Consider the following 12,200-nt stretch of genomic DNA (forward strand, 5'->3'; position numbering starts at 1 on the left):
GCTACGTCTGATTTCTGGTGCTGTAATTCATTATATGAGAAGAAATTGAGGTAGACATGTGGCTTCACAGGTATTTGAATACTGCGTAATTTAAAAAATAACCTATAAGAACTTCCATCTTTTTTCCCCTAAATCATAGTCTCTTTCTTTCTAAATCACAAAAAAAGAAAAAGGGAGGGCTATGTTAAGTGGGCAGCTGTGTGTACACTTGTGTGTATTGGGGGAAGGGGTCATCCTAGTCCTCCAAAGCCCTGGCCACAAATGGCAGCTTTGGAAGCAGGAGGAAAGCTAACCCTGATGGTCAGTAAACCCTAGGCTTGGGCCAAAGCAGGGAGAATGTGGGAGAGAGAGGACTTGGACTGGTCTGGATTTGAATACAGACTCTGACCAACCATAGGTAGCACCAGACAGGGGACTTCTGTCTCTTAGCCTTCTTCTGGAGGGGCTGGGGAGCCAAATGAGATGCACATAGGTGTTCCATGAACACTAGTCTCTTCTTCCTCTTACTGTTCTTAGTAAACTTAGGGCTAGTCTATCAGGGACAAGAGGACTTCCCAGGTGATGCTAGTGGTAAAGAACCTGCCTGCCAACGCAGGAGACCTCAGAGACATGGGCTTGATCCCTCAGTCGGGAAGATCCCCTGGAGGAGGGCATGGTAAGCCTCTCCAGTATTCTTGCCTGGAGAATCTCATGGAAGAGTAGCCTGGTGGGGGGGTCACAGAGTCAGACACTACTGAAGCAACTTAGCACACACCAGAGATGGGAATACCAGACCACCTGACCTGCCTCTTGAGAAACCTATATGCAGGTCAGGAAGCAACAGTTAGAACTGGACATGGAACAACAGACTGGTTCCAAATAGGAAAAGGAGTGCGTCAAGGCTGTATATTGTCACCCTGCTTATTTAACTTCTATCCAGAGTACATCATGAGAAACGCTGGGCTGGAAGAAACACAAGCTGGAATCAAGATTGCTGGGAGAAATATCAATAACCTCAGATATGCAGATGATACCACCCTTATGGCAGAAAGTGAAGAGGAACTAAAAAGCCTCTTGATGAAAGTGAAAGAGGAGAGTGAAAAAGTTGACTTAAAGCTCAACATTCAGAAAACGAAGATCATGGCATCCGGTCCCATCACTTCATGGGAAATAGATGGGGAAACAGTGTCAGACTTTATTTTGGGGGGCTCCAAAATCACTGCAGATGGTGACTGTAGCCATGAAATTAAAACACGCTTACTCCTTGGAAGGAAAGTTATGACCAACCTAGATAGCATATTCAAAAGCAGAGACATTACTTTGCCGACTAAGGTCCGTCTAGTCAAGGCTATGGTTTTTCCTGTGGTCATGTATGGATGTGAGAGTTGGACTGTGAAGAAGGCTGAGCACCAAAGAATTGATGCTTTTAAACTGTGGTGTTGGAGAAGACTCTTGAGAGTCCCTTGGACTGCAAGGAGATCCAACAAGTCCATTCTGAAGGAGATCAGCCCTGGCATTTCTTTGGAAGGAATGATGCTAAAGCTGAAACTCCAGTACTTTGGGCACCTCATGCGAAGAGTTGACTCATTGGAAAAGACTCTGATGCTGGGAGGGATTGGGGGCAGGAGGAGAAGGGGACGACCGAGGATGAGATGGCTGGATGGCATCACGGACTCGATGGATGTCAGTCTGAGTAAACTCCGGGAGTTGGTGATGGACAGGGAGGCCTGCTGTGCTGCAATTCATGGGATCGCAAAGAGTCGGACACGACTGAGCGACTGAAATGAACTGAACTGAACTGACAGTCTATCAGGGACAATAGGGCAAAGTGATTAAGAACATGGACTCAACCCCGCCCATCTGGGGTGGAGTCCACACCTTCCATTTATTAACTGGGTGACCTTGGACAAGTTACTTAACCTTTCTTTGCCTCCACTTCTCATCTGTCCAATGGGGTTGATGCTCACACCACCTGAGAAGCGGATTGGAAGGATTAAATGAGTTACACCTTGCAGAGCTGGGCACATAGGGCACCCTCTCTGCAGCAGTGGCTGTTGTTCAGTAGATGCCCACCCCAGCCACTGGGAGGGCACTGGCCGTCCATGCTACAGGCTCAGAGAGGCCAACCTGTCCAACACAGCTGCACAGCTAGTACATCAACTTCTCCAGAGCATCCTTCCACTGGTCTATCAGGCCCTAAGCAGCAGTGGTAACAAGGGTCCTTAACAGATGACTAAGAAAATAGACAAGAAACTGGATGTTGATCCTTCTGTGATCCACCCTGGCAACTTGCTCTTTCCCCTAAGTGACTAGGAGGAAACAGCCAGCACCAAGGGGAAGGGAATTGGGGGAAGTGAGAGAGTTGAGAACATGGGCTCCCAGGAGGCGGGAGCCTGTCAGGACAGGTAACGAGGGTTCTGTGCAACTGGAGAGCCTGAGCAAGGGGAGGTGAAGGAGAGCGGGAGTGACAGGAGAAAAACTCTAAGGGGCAGAGGGCTCAGGGAGCAAATTTTCCCTCAGGCCAAGATCCAGAACAGCAGGGATACAAGGATGCAATAAGGAGGGGGACTGTGTTCAGTTCAGTTCAGTTCAGTGAGCCTCCCCTAAAGAACAAAAAATAGCAGTTTGCCCTTTTTTTGACCTCGCTGCGTGGCATGTGGAACCTTAGTTCCTGGACCAGAAAGTGAACCCATGCCCCTTGCAGTGGAGTCTTAACTACTGAACTGTTGTGGAAGTCCCTGCTTCTTCTTTTTTTAAAAAAGTTTGCCTAATAGAAAAGATTTTGTCAAACTTCATGTAATTCACACATGAAAGCAATAGGTTTAAAATAATCTTTGTATTAATTTTATTGAGATACAATTTATATAATACAAATGACACCCTTTTAAAATATACAATTCAGTGGGTTTTAATATATGTGCAGTTTTGCAGCTACTGCCACAATCTAATTTTAGAACATTTTCAACACTCCCAGAAGAAACCCTGGGACCCTCTGTTGTCAGGTGCCTGCCTGCCTCCACACCCCACCCTTCCCCTACACCAAGCAACCACTGATTTATTTTCCATCTCTATAGATTTGCCTGTTCTGGGCATTTAATCATATAAATGGAATCATACAATATGTGGTCTTTTGTGACTGGCTTCTTCCACTCAACATGTTTTCAAGGTTCAGCATATTATGGCACGTGTCAGTACTTCCCTCCTTTTTACAGCTGGAAAATATTCCATTATATCTATCTATCTATCTCACATTTTGTTTATGCATTCACCAGTTGATGAGCAATTGGGTTGTTTCCACTTTTTTGTGTATTCTGCATAATGATGCTATGAATATCGTGTGTACGTTTTTATGTGGACAGATGTTTTCAGCTCTGTTGTGTATACACCTCAGAGTGGAATTGTCATATAGCAACTTCACATTTAATATTTTGAGGAACTAACAAACCACTTCCCAAAGCAGTTGTGAATTTTCTTAATGCCACTGGTGGTGGCTCACGTGCAGAGAAAGACTTATTCAGAATTCACTTGGGCTTTCAAAAATTAGTGCTCGATTTTTTTTTAATGCAAATTTTAAAACATATTTTTAAAACTTCTAAGTTCAATTTTGTCATGCCATTCTAATTATAAACCTAGCTAATGCTTTTTACATTTATTTATTTATTTACTTTTGGCTGTGCGGGGTCTTTGTTGGTGCTCAGGCTTTCTCTAGTTGCAGTGAGCGGTGGCTCTTTGCTGTGTACATGGTCTTCTCATTGCAGTGGCGTCTTTTGTCACAGAGCACAGGCTCTAGGTGCTCAGGCGTCAGCAGTCGCAACTCGTGGGCTCTAAAGCTTGGGCTCAGTACTTCTGGTGTATGGGCTGAGCTGCTCCTCAGCATGTGGAATCTTCCTGGACCAGGGATCGAACCCATGTTCCATGAGTTGGATTCCTAGTCACTGTACCACCAAGGACGTCCTAGCTAATATTAACTTTTAAGGGGACTTCAATTAACAATTTGTCCTCTTTACAAAATTAAAACTGCTTTAGGCAGTTTATGCCTTATTTATTCATTCCATTTATTCTACTACTTTTTTAAAAGCAATTGATTGTTATATGCCAATTATAAAAAGTAGAGACATCACTTTGCTGACAAAGGTCTGTATAGTCAAAGCTATGATTTTTCCAGTAGTCATGTATGGATGTGAGAGGAAGGCTGAGCATCAAAGAATTGATGCTTTCGAACCATGGTGCTGGAGAAGACTCTTGAGAGTCCCTTGGACTGCAAGGAGACCAAACCAGTTGATACTAAAGGAAATCAACCCTGAATATTCATTGGAAGGACTGCTGCTGAAGCTGAAGCTCCAATACTTTGGTCACCTGATGCGAAGAGGTGACTCATTGGAAAAGACCCTGATACTGGGAAAGATGGAGGGCAGGAGGAGAAGGGAGCAACAGAGATGGCTGAGTGGCATCATCAACTCAAAGGACAGTGAAGGACAGGGAAGTCTGGCATGCTGCAGTCTGTAGGGTTGCAAAGAGTCAGACACAACTAAGCAACAGAACAACATATCCCAGTAACATTGGAAAAAATAAAGGAAAAATAATTCTCTAATTTTTTTTTAACAAATTGATAAACCAGCTTCCCAAGTACTTTTAATGCAATCTAATAAAAGTAAACATATAAATATAGTAAAATTTAAAGTTTTTTTTAAGTAAGTAAGTAAAGTCACTCAGTCATGTCCGACTCTTTGTGACCCCGTGGACTGCAGCCCACCAGGCTCCTCAGTCCATGAGATTCTCCAGGCAAGAATACTGGAGTGGGTTGCCATTTCCTTCTCCAATTTACAATCCCAGTAAGAACTGAACTCCAAAGTACAGTTGTATGTTACAGCTTCCAAGGTCATTGTAAATACTCATGTCATCCCTTCTGCCGCCTAAGAATATCAAATACTCCCTCTGCTGGACAGTATCTCAAGTTTGGGCTTAGCCCCAGAAGTCACAGTTCCAACCAGCTACTCGAAGTTCTGGGTGTTTAGTGAAATGGGTTAATGGCCCTTTAAGAGGCGGTAGGGAGCTCCCAGTTGCCATGGAGACATCTGGAAACAAAGAGGGTAGCAGCAGGCAGCATGTCCTCTAAAGTTCAATCCAAAGGTGAGAAGAGGGCTGAGGAGTTGGGAGGTGGGGGCCTGGAAAGTGAGGGGGGCATCTCTCCCTCATCATCCACCTTGGGGTGGCCTTGAAAGATTCTGCTCTTGGGACTCCGGCCCCATGGCTGTCCTCCTCAGGGCCCGCCATCTGCCATGTCAGCCTCTCCTCTCTCCATAGGCTCCAAAGCCAAGGACCAGCAACCCTCAACCCAGGAGAATCTGCCACCCCCAGAGGCCAACGCTGAGGCCATCCACTTCCTCAACTCCCTCCGTGAGCCTGGGTGGTGAGGGTGGAGGGGGTGGACAAAACTGTGGACAGGAGGAAGAGAGAAAGCCCAGACATGGCCACCCCTCTCTCAGCCTTGAATCTCCTGGGACTCAGAAAGGGCCTGAAGCATATTGGTTGATAGTCTTCAACTAATGGAAGACCCCAAGGACACAGCGGGGGTGGGGATCGCTGTGCGTGTGTGTGTGTGTGTGTGTGTGTGTGTGTGTGTGTGTGTGTGTGTGTGTGTAGAGGGGTGGGGGGTATCTTCACCTCTGACTGCTGCAGAGGCCAATGGAGGGGAGGCAGGGGCTGCCTGAGAGATGTGAGATGAGGAGAGGGTGGGTGGAGACCGTGGAGGCACTGGTGGCCAGGGGGTCAGAGAGTTGAGGACTAGGAGCTGGGGCTTTAACTGTTCCCACGGGACCCTCACTCCGCAGGGCAGGAGGAGCTGCTGCTGCTGTTCTTCTCAGAGACTCTGGTCATGGTCTCGGACACAGGGGAGCCTCAGGGAGAGCTGACCATTGAGGTGCAGAGAGGGAAATACAAAGACCAATCTGGTGTCATAACGTACTTCCCCTTCGTGCATGCCTCCAGCCGAGGCTTCGTGGACAAAACACTCTGCGGAAGCTCCCTTCTGGGTAGAGCACCTGACCAACCCCCACCCCCCAACCCTGACTGTCCTACTCTGCCCCCCACCCCCAGCCCCTAACTCCCAGGACGTTCACTCCGTACCAACCCTTTGATTTCACCTTGGGACTAGAATGAGGCAGAGAGAAAGCGTGGGATGTGGGGTGACAAGAAGATCATCACAGCCTTAGTTTTGACCTGTGGCCACCCTACCCCTGAGTTTTCCAGCCCAGGCCACCACCTGCCCTTCCCACAGTCTCCAGCCCTGTCTCCTGTGTTCACCTCCCTCCCCCCAGCCTATCTCTCGTGGAAACTGGAGGTTGTGGAACAACAGAGTCAGGAGTTCATCAAGGTACCTGCTGGGCCCCCAGCCTTGACCACAGATAGAAGGTTTTCTATCCACATCTCTCCTCGGTTTTCTCATTTATGGAGGATGGACAAGGTGGCCTCTGGGGGATCTCACTCATATACAGTCGGTGAGTCCCTGATTCTCCCCTCCTGCTCTGGCCCCTAGTTCCACATTCTCCCCATGGAACAGAAGACGAGTTTGCTGAAGCAGGATGATCAGCTGGCCATGACCAGAATGGTCAAGGAGGGTGAGGTAAGGTGAGAGCCAGGTGGGAGCCATACTCAACATCCTCTTTGGAACCACAAACTGGGGACAGATGGTGTCAGGCCAGGAGCCGGCCTGGGGACCCTATGGACTGGACCGTATGCTCAACACCTGGCTTGCCCAACCTCCCCCTACTTCTCAGCTCAAGGTCCCTGACCCAGATTTCTCCTGGACAGGAAGTGAAGACCGAAGTGACTTTCTTCCCCAGGCCCTCCATTGAGGGCTTCGTCTCCCAGGCCGCTAACCTGGTGTTGCTGAGGGTGATGGCCTGGCGTCACACAGTGCCCAGCAATGCTCGTTTCCTGGCCTTGGACACTGAAGGCAAACTCTGCTATTCTACCTACGTGAGCCATCTCCCTGGGCGGGAACTTGGTCTGCAGGCAAACTAGAAGGGCAGGGAGGATGCTGATTTGGGAGAAAAAGCAGCTGTGGAGTGGAAGAGCGGGTGGGGTGGGGACAAACCCCGGCGTGTGAGGGTGAAACTTCCAAAGGCAGGAGAAAACAAGATTGCATTTGTTAGAGAGAAGACCAAGGCAAGTGGTGTGAGGAAGATAGGGACTAAAAAGGTGGGAGCAACGGAAGAAAGCGATGCTTTTTGCACAAAAGCCAGTTCAGGAAAAAAACAGTGTGGGGCCACTTTTAGAGACTTTTTTTAAACATCAGGAAATTTAAATATCCTAATTCACTTCAATTTTATTTTATCTCAACCCTGAAGGGTGCTTCTTTATTTTGGCTAAACTTTCATCACCAACCTACCTAGGACTTCCTGCAATATGTGATTTTGAAGCTGTGTCTGTGGACATACACTTTGGGGGCTGATTTGACCAGCTTTGTAAATGACACTGGAGTCTCTTCTGTCACAAACATGACAAACAGCAATGAGTTTGACACAAACAGGCACACACCATTTCCCCCCAATTTTCTCTGAAATGTTTTTATGTTAGCACTTTTCTCCTCGCAGCCATAGCTGTAATAGGGATTTAAGTTTTAATTACAACAGGTAGCTTGCATGGGCCTGAGACAGCCCCAAATCTCAGTCTCAATTCTTGCTCCTTGGAAGAAAAGCTATGACAAACCTAGACCACATATTAAAAAGCAGAGATAGCACTTTGCCAACAAATCTCTGTATAGTTAAAGCTGTGGTTTTTCCAGTAGTCATGTACAGATGTGAGAGTTGGACCATAAAAAAAGGCTGAGCGTGGAAGAATTGATGCTTTCGAACTATGGTGCTAGAGAAGACTCTTGAGAGTCCCTCGGACAGCAAGGAGATCAAACCAGTCAATCCTAAAAGAAATCAATCTTGAATATTCATTAGAAGTACTGCTGCTGAAGCTGACGCTCCATACTTTGGCCACCTGATGTGAAGAGCCTCCAAAACATTGGAAAAGACCCTGATGCTGGGAAAGATTGAAGGCAGGAGAAGGGGGCAACAGAGGATGAGATGCTTGGATGGCATCACTGATTCAATGGACATGAATTTGAGCAAACTCTGGGAGATATTGAAGGACAGGGAAGCCTGGCATGTTGCAGTCCATAAAGTTGCAAAGCATCAGACACGACTTAGAAACTGAATAATAAAAAAGTCCCTCTCCAGAGCCTCACCACCCTCTCTCCCCCCAGTAACCCAACCCCTGCCCTCTCCCACACTCACACCTAGTTGGTGATCTGTGTTACAGAATCTGCCAGCTAGAAGCAGTTGGTCATGGAGATGGCATGGAGAGGGGTTGAGGCAGGAGCAGGGTGGAGCTGGCTCTCTATGAGAGGACCTCAACTTAACCTGGGGCTGCAACCCAAATCTTGTGGAGCCTAAGGGTCTGGACAGCCAAGTGTTGCTTATCACCAGTGAACAAGCAGTGAATCTACAAGATGGAGAGAGGGGCAGGTGAGATGTAGGGGGAGGTCCTGGTGGGCATCCCCCTCACCTCGCTCCCTTCATTTTGGTTGCTTCCAGCAAGCCCTGGGCTCCCAGACAATCCAGGTGGGCCATCAGCAGGTGGAAGTGTTCATTGTGGAGCAGACGGTACACTCAGAACAAGGCATCCCCATGTCCTGCCAGTTTTACCTGCTCTCTGATGGGTGAGCTACTGTCGGTGAGGCCAAGGGGGCAGTACTGAGCACAACCATGGGAGCTCAACCACCTGGGCGGAGATGGGCTAAGTCTTCCTTCTCTACCAGGGAGACTTGTTGAGATCGGAGTGCCCCTGGCTTTACCCATTCATTCACCTTTTTCCATATATTCACTCATTTTCTTGATCTTCACAATGCCTCCCAAACCTCACCAAAGAGCCCTGAACAGCTGAGGGAGTCAAGGTCAACTTCACAGGGCATAGCTAAAGTAGCTGCCACAGGTGTGGGTGTAATATTGAAAAACACAAAAGTTTGAACAACTTAGCACTCGATAAGATCATCAGGTTGGAGGAACCGTCTTAATACACTGCCAAGCTGTCACCAGCAAAGCGCAGGCACCGAAATCCTGAGAAATTCGGAAGGGAGAGGAGCATTTGTTTCTTGAAATTTTCACAGAGGTACTGACAGAATCACCAACTGGGAAAAGCAAAGAAACAAACAAACGAGAACTTTGTTGGCTTTCCTTATTTCATAATTTGGCTTGCCATTTCTTCTTTTTTTTTTTTTTGGCTGCACTTCATGGCTCGTGGGATCTTAGTTCCCCAACAAGGGACTGAACCCAGGCCCCTGGCAGTGAAAGTGTGGAGTCCTACTGGCTGATACCAGGGAACTCTTTTGTGGTTCTTTCAGCACTCACACCTGTAAAGGTTTTGCACATGTGCACACATCTTCAAAGTAGACACAGTCCCCAGTTTGAAAAGCAGGGGCCATTATCTGGGGATCTAGACATGAACAGCACCCTGGAACTCAAAGACAAGTTGGGGAGAGGGAGAGGATGGCAGTAAAGGGAGGCCCCCAGGACACCCTTCAAAGGAGCCGGCTGGTCTAGGAAGACTCACATCTTTTCCGTGTTGCACTCCAGGCACCTGGCCAAGAGGATCCAGGTGGGCTCCCCCGGGTGCTGCATGATCACCAAGGTGCCCGTATTGAGGGAAGAGGGTGAGTGAAGCCGCCGAGCCTCCCAGGGTGCAGCGGCTGCCTTGAGTGCGCCACTTCTGGGGTGGGAGGCCAAATGAGACACAGAGGCTTTGCTTTCCAGGAAGTGCTTATTAGTCCCTCAGTCATGTCTGACTCTTTGCGACCCTATGGACTGTAGCCCGCCAGGCTCCTCTGTCCATGGGGATTCTCCAGGCAAGAATACTGGAGTGGGTTGCCATTTCCTTCTCCAGGGGATCTTCTCGACCCAGGGATGGAGCTCAGGTCTCCTGCATTACAGGCAGATTCGTCACCATCTGAGCCACTAGGGAAGCCCTTGTTTTCCAGTTCCTGTTCCTAATTAGGAGAGGATCACTTTGCTGGGAACTCTGCCCATATGGGCGGCCAGAACCCTGAGGTTTTCCCTGAGCCTGCCTAGAACAGGTGTCCTCCAGTCATCCCTCTGTATCTGAGGAAGGTTCTGGAGTCAGAATAGGCATGCAGCCTTCCTCCCACCCAGGGGCTTCCCTGGTGGCTCAGTGGGTAAAGAATCTTCCTGCAACACAGGAGACGCAGGTCCTATCCCTGGGTCGGGATGATCCCCTGGAGAAGGCAATGGCAACCCACTCCATTATTCTTGCCTGGAGAATCCCATGGACAGAGGAGCCTGGTGGGCTACAGTCCATGGGAGTCGCAAAGAGTCGGACACGACTTAGCGACTAAACCACCACCACCTTCCTCCCACCGGACTCCTTCAGATGATATTGAGCCTCGCCCAGCATTTAAGAAGAAGCCCCTGGTGTGGGAGGAGGACCTGGAGCTCTACTCGCGGTTCCTGGACCGCAAGGTGAGGAGCGGCTGCAGGAAGCCTGAGGTCCCCACTCCCTTAACCCCCTACCCCCACCCTGGGCATATATCCCACCCTTTGTCATCACTTTTCCTGCCCGGTTGAAATACTGCACCCCGAGGGGTTGGGGACCCCAGCGTTCCTAATCCCTCCATGGGTCAAAGGAGGGGGGTGCGCCCCTGGGGAGCGGGGGTCCGGGTCCGGCTTAAGCTCGACACTGCACCACCAGGAGGAGCTCCGTATCAGCCACAACAGCTATCTACGGCAGCACCCCGAGGCCCAGGCTCTCATCTCCGACTTCCTGCTCTTCCTGCTGCTGCGCCAGCCGGTCGACGTGGTCACCTTCGCCGCCGAGTACTTCGGCCCCTTCGCCAAGAGACGCCCGCCCACCCCAGCCTTGCGCTCCTCCAACCGGCCCAGCCCTTTCCGCGAGCTGGAGCCGGAGCGCAGCGAGGCCTAGGCGGGCAGCAAGGCGGGCCCGGGGCCTCCCTGGCGGTGACTGGACGGGAAGCGGGGGCGTCAGGGCTGGGCTGGGACCGGACGCGGGCGGGACGCACCCCGGAGGCACGATTTCCTGCCTGCGGTTTCTAATGGGAATAAACGGGGCGCTCTCCAGCCTCTGCTGTGACCTGGATCCTTCTTTGGCCAGCGTCTGGGGCTAAACATAGGAAACGTGAACAGGGTTTATCGAGCGATTTTCAGCCCTTCTTCCTAGATTTTAATTATGATCAATATCCCTATTTTGGGCTTCCCTGGGGGCTCAGTCACGAAAGAATCTGGAATGCAGGAGACCCAGGTTCAGTCCCTGGGTCGGGAAGATCCCCTGGAGAAGGAAGTGTCAACCCACTTCAGTTTTCTTGCCTGGAGAATTCCATGGACAGGCGAGCCTGGCGCTACAGTCCATGGGGTTGCAAAAGTCCGACATGACTGAGCGGCTACACCACCACCATCCCTATTTTACAAATAAGAAAATAGAGGCATGAAAATGTTAACAGACTTAACGTGTGGGAAATAGGATTCAAACCTGGACGTTGGATCCCCAAAACGGACATTTTAGGAATTTCTCTGGTGGCCCATTGCCTAAGATTCCAAGCTCCCATTGTAAGAAATCCTGTTGGATCCCTGCTGAGGGAACTAGGTCCGACTCTGTGTCTGTGTTCAATATAGCTCAGTCATGTGGGACTCTTTTCGACTGGAAATCTTTGCCATCTCATGGAGTACCAGGCTCCTCTGTCCATGGAATTTTCCAGGCAAGAATGCTGGAGCCGGTTGCCATTCTCTTCACCAGGGGATCTTCCCAACCCAGGGATATAACCAGCATCTGGGGCTCCTGCATTGGTAGAGGGATATTCTTTATCGCTTAGCCTCCAGGAAAGCCCTTAAGATTCCCCTAACCCTAACCCAATTAACAATTTGCATGCTGCAAATAAAGATCCCACAGGCTGCAACTAAGACCTGGTGCAGCGAAATAAATAAACAAAATAAGAAAACCCCACATTTTTAGTCCCTAGGTTAGTCTGGATAGAGGGGAGGGGCTTTTGGCAAACAGAATAATTAATAGAGCCCACTCAGCATAATTGCCTGCTGCCATCAAAGAAAAAAAGAAGTCAATGTGTTCACCAGTAGCCTTGCTCAACAACACTCCAGAAGCTTTCCAACCCTCCCTCCCTCCCCATGCCACCAGCATACCTTCTTCCT

The 12,200-nt window shown here is 49.4% G+C and overlaps 1 protein-coding gene across 1 annotated transcript; it reads left to right on the forward strand.

Moving 5' to 3' along the window:
* The first annotated feature begins 5,084 nt into the window (after positions 1 to 5,084).
* CATIP (ciliogenesis associated TTC17 interacting protein) lies at positions 5,085 to 10,962 on the forward strand. The gene is made up of 10 exons (XM_052636273.1): positions 5,085 to 5,110; positions 5,252 to 5,376; positions 5,811 to 6,011; positions 6,297 to 6,352; positions 6,515 to 6,601; positions 6,790 to 6,957; positions 8,565 to 8,689; positions 9,603 to 9,679; positions 10,414 to 10,502; positions 10,732 to 10,962. Exons 1-10 carry the CDS (start codon positions 5,085 to 5,087, stop codon positions 10,960 to 10,962), a joined length of 1,185 nt encoding a protein of 394 aa, XP_052492233.1.
* Positions 10,963 to 12,200: the final 1,238 nt, after the last annotated feature.

The sequence above is a fragment of the Budorcas taxicolor genome, chromosome 2, assembly GCF_023091745.1.
Source record: "Budorcas taxicolor isolate Tak-1 chromosome 2, Takin1.1, whole genome shotgun sequence".
Lineage (NCBI taxonomy): Eukaryota > Metazoa > Chordata > Mammalia > Artiodactyla > Bovidae > Budorcas > Budorcas taxicolor.